Raw genomic sequence first — 5000 nt, 5'->3', positions numbered from 1 at the left:
AAAATAGAATGAATAAATATATATAAATATATAATAACATGTATAAATATATAAAAATAAAACAGTGGGTGACACAACTTTTAAATTGTAATAAAATATAAAAATATTAATTTTTAATAAATGCAACCGTGTTGACCAAAAAAAGACTTCTTTTAAAAACATTTTTAGATATAAGAAATTACATTTATATTAATTATGTTAAATTATATATTAAACATATTTTTTCAGGGAATGAGGGTTACCATACGTAACCGAGACGTTCCCTTTCACTTGGTCACTCTCGACATCACGTCTGTGACCAACCAAACTGGCATCCCTACCAAAGCACCATGGGTGCTGCCCCTTCCAGTGCCTCGTGCGAGCCGCCCGCGCCTCTATTAGGTGTAGGCCGGGGCTCGGAAGTATACCGTGGACTATACACATATGAGTACCGCTTAGGTCTCAATATGGAACCCACCCTTCCATGGTTCTCCTGGATTCATCATGAAGGCCTGGCGCCGGACGTTCCACCGCGTCCAGCTGCTTAGGGTGATGGAGGATCTCAACAGGGTCTACAGTATGTACACTCTCGAGCAGTTTTGACACTAACCGTGGCCTCTCAGTGCCACTACCCATTTGATATGAGAACACAGAAGGATACCGGCTCTACACAAAGGCAATGGAACCTAGCGAATGTGTTAGGGTTCGCACAGCCTGCAACTCTACAAATATCTGTCGGCGAGGCACAGCGCCCAGGAGGGTGCAACACTTCTAGTTGAGTGAGCTTGCAACCTAAATGGGCAGGGCACACCCTGTGCCTGATAAGCCAGGGTTATGGCATCCACATCCACAATCCTCTGCTTAGAGATGGCACTCCCCTTCTGCCGGCCTCCGTAACAGACAAAGAGCTGGTCTGAGGTCCTGAGCTTTGTGTCCAGTCTACATAGCATCTCAATGCTCGGACGGGACAGAGCAAAGTCAGGGCTTGATCTGCCTCCTCCAGGCATAGCGCTTGCAGGTTCACCTCTTGGTCCAGACATGGAGTTTCCAAGAACATCCGCCTCAAGGTTGTGCGTGTTGTGGCTTCACAAATGCTTTGCTACATACCAAGGTTGTAACGAGAGGTTATTTCAGTCAAAGTTGCTCTTCTATCATCTTGAATCAGTCGGCCCATTCTCCTCTGACCTCTAGCATCAACAAGGCATTTTCACCCACAGGACTGCCACATACTGGATGTTTTTCCCTTTTCACACCATTCTTTGTAAACCCTAGAAATGGTTGTGTGTGAAAATCCCAGTAACTGAGCAGATTGTGAAATACTCAGACCGGCCCGTCTGGCACCAACAACCATGCCACGCTCAAAATTGCTTAAATCACCTTTCTTTCTCATTCTGACATTCAGTTTGGAGTTCAGGAGATTGTCTTGACCAGGACCACACCCCTAAATGCATTGAAGCAACTGCCATGTGATTGGTTGATTAGATAATTGCATTAATGAGAAATTGAACAGGTTTTCCTAATAATCCTTTAGGTGAGTGGTATCGAAAATCGATATTTTTCAAGGTATCGTATCGAAGTTTGAAATTCCAGTATTCTGACAACACTAATATATATATATATGTGTGTGTGTGTGTATAAATATATAGTGATATATAGGTAGATTCTCTCTGTGCTTATCCTTTCTCACCTCACTTCAGTCTCGGCCTTGTTTTCCAAATAAATCCCCCGCAGCCAATAAGAGCTAATCATCCCCCAGACGACAGACTGCTCTTTCCGTCTGTATCTCTCTCTCTCTCTCTCTCTCTCTCTCTCTCTCTCTCTCTCTGTCCATCTGGGCTTAGTGTGAAAGGAGGGAGTCCAATCGACAGACCCTCGAAACGCAACACCTGACTTGCTGAAAAAAATGTTATCCACCGTCGTCATGGTAACAGCAGGGCAAAGAGACAGTGAATTGACGTCAGTGAAATGGGCTTAACTTCAAGCTGAGAGAAAAAACAACAGCTTCCCTGCATTCAGCCAAGCTGATATGAGTCTACAGTAAAACAGCTTTTAGGGCCATTTTCAGTGATACTGAGAGAGAGAGAGCACTGCAACCACCGTCTTCATTACGTAGACAATTCCTAAAGTTATTTCTGTATTTGACTCCTACTTAAATACAGTAAACATTCTCCTTTATTAAACACTCAGACACACTTGAAGCTCTCACTTTCTCTTTGCTTAGTCTACATGTGATGCAAGGAACGAGATCACTGATCCCTCGACACTGAACATATGTAGACACTTCTATTTGTTCTCCAAAGGAATATTCTGTTAAAACGAGTTCATCTCAGTCAACAGCACAAGTTCGTGGCATAAAGCTGACCATGCTTAAAAACGAATAAAAAAAATAAAAAGATACGGTTTAAAAGCAAATTTTATTTAATAACATTGAATAGGTAGCTTACACGTTATTCTCTTTTAGTAAAGTATTATTATTTTGTTACTGTTTTCCTGTTAAAACTAACTTTAGCTAATTTTTATTTTTATTATTATTAAGATTTAGCTTTTAGTTTATTTAGTTTTTTTTTTTTGCACTTTAATGAATATAAGAAATGTTGCATGGCCACTGGCTGAAAATAAAATGCATGTTATATTGTTTCAGTTAATGTTTGCGTTATATCAAGTGATTTTTTTATGGTTTTAGTTCCTGATAACTTCAGTCATCTTCACACTGTGGGGTTCCACATTTAATGTTTGGAAAGACTCTAAATCTGTTATTTTTGGGGGGTGTTTTCCAGGTCATTCAGCAGAAGAGTGAAGAATGTGATCACATTAAGTTCTTGATTGAGGAGAAGGACTCGGAGGAGGAGGCGTTTTATGAAGACCTGGATGGTTTCGAGGAGAACGGGACTCAAGAGACGCGGATCAGTCCGTACACCTTCTGCAAGGCTTTCCCGTTCCACCTGATGTTCGACAGGGAGCTCATGCTCACACAGTGTGGCAATGCCATCTTCAGAGTTCTGCCGCAGGTTCGTCTGCTCAGAAATGATTGGTTATTGTTATAATGATGGAGAACAATGTTGAAGTGATGTGTGTCATCTTCCAGCTGCAGCCTGGCGTCTGTAACCTGTCCTCAGTCTTTTCTCTGGTGCGGCCGCATATAGACTTCAGTTTCCATGGCATCCTGTCTCACATCAACACTGTCTTTGTGCTGCGGAGTAAGGTCTGTCTGCCCCAAAATATATTACAGACTGTCTGATATAAAACCAGCAACACTCTACCATTCGCTACAATGTTGCTATCAGTTTCTGACTCAAATTGAGTTCTACAGTACGTCACACTGTCACAATATTAGATTTTTAACTGCATGTTCATGTTGCATAAAATCATTATTGTGATATCTATAGAAATATGAAATATTGATTAACCATACGTAAAGCTTTGAAAAACTGCACCGTCAAAGTACAACAACTGATGAGAATAACAACACAGTTTTACACCAGACTTATGTTATAGCGTCAATTGAGCATTTAAAAAATCTTCTTTCTGTGAACTGATGTGGCTTCGTATCAGACAGGAATGATATTATTTCATAGTATTCTATACAGTGATGAAGGCTATGATGATTATCATTTTATTATAACTATACGTTATACTTATGAAAAATACCCAAAATGGCTTGGAGAACACAGATAAACAAGATACTTTTGCAAAGGCATGATAATTATTTTAATTTTTCGTCAGTCAAAACATTTCTACTACATTTTATTCAGCTATAGCGATCGATGGATTCATTTGTCCATAGAATGGATTTCATGGAAAGTTGATTTCTTAGTCTCGCTTGTGGACTTTCTGTGCGAGAATGAACGAAACATAAATTACACGTAAGAGTTTGGCGCTGTGTACTTTTAATTTTTAAATATCGTAATTATCATTAATACCGATATATCATGACATCCCTGATTATCACGATAATGATATTTCTTTTATATATATATATATATATAGTAGTACATATATATATATATATATATATATATACTACTATATATATATATAAAAAAATAAATATCATTATATATATATATCACGATTATCATCAAAACCTGTATATTGCAACATCCCAAATTAACATGATTATATGTATTTATTTATTTTTTATAATGATTATCATCAACAACGGTATATCAAGACACCACTAATTACCATGATAATGATATTTAATTTTTTAAATATTATGACTATAGTCAATACCTGTAAAATACGAAACCCTAATTAACACGAAACCTAATTAAATGAACTAATTAAATAACGATTATCGAATAAACCTGTATATCATGACACACCTATTTAACATGATTATGATATAACATTTTTCTAATATAACGATTATCGTCAATACTGGTATATTGCAAAACCCTTAATTATCACAATATCGATATATATATATATTTTTTATAATATGACTATCGTTATCACAATAAAGAGATGTAATTTTTATTATATTACAACTATCGTCAATGATTGTATATTGCGACATCCCTAATTAACACAAATGTGATATTTAATTAAAACAAATTTTTTTCGTAAATACCGGTATAATGCGAAACCGCTGATTACCATGATAAAAATATTTATTTATTTTTTAAATATAAGGATTATTGTCCATACCTTTATATTGCGACACCTCTAATTAACACGATAAGTATATCACGAAATCTCTGATTACCAAGATAACAATATTACATTTTTCAAATATCACAATTATTTTCAATACTGGAATATCGCAACACTGCTAATCAACACAATAACGATATATATATATATTTTTTATATCATGGTTATCGTCAATGTTGGTATATCAGTAAATCCCTGATTACCATAATAATGATATTAAACTTTTTCAAATATCTTGATTATCGTCAACACTGTTATATCGTGACACTGCTAATTAACTTGATAATTATATTTAGATTTTTTTATATCACGGTTATAGTCAATGGCGTATATAACGAAATTCCTGATTACCATGATAACGATAT

At 36.4% G+C, this 5000-nt stretch overlaps 1 protein-coding gene across 1 annotated transcript in view; it reads left to right on the top strand.

Annotated features, from left to right (window-relative positions):
* LOC127952187 (guanylate cyclase soluble subunit beta-1) overlaps positions 1–5000 on the top strand; it is a 17612-nt gene that overhangs the window by 3689 nt on the left and 8923 nt on the right. The window contains exons 6-7 of the mRNA XM_052550624.1: positions 2757–2987; positions 3065–3181. Coding sequence (XP_052406584.1) covers positions 2757–2987; positions 3065–3181 — 348 coding nt within the window. The remainder of the gene's footprint in view (positions 1–2756; positions 2988–3064; positions 3182–5000) is intronic.

This window comes from Carassius gibelio, chromosome A1 (genome assembly GCF_023724105.1).
Source record: "Carassius gibelio isolate Cgi1373 ecotype wild population from Czech Republic chromosome A1, carGib1.2-hapl.c, whole genome shotgun sequence".
NCBI lineage: Eukaryota > Metazoa > Chordata > Actinopteri > Cypriniformes > Cyprinidae > Carassius > Carassius gibelio.
Note: the sequence above shows the minus strand (reverse complement) of the source record. Positions and strands in the feature narration are given on the sequence as shown.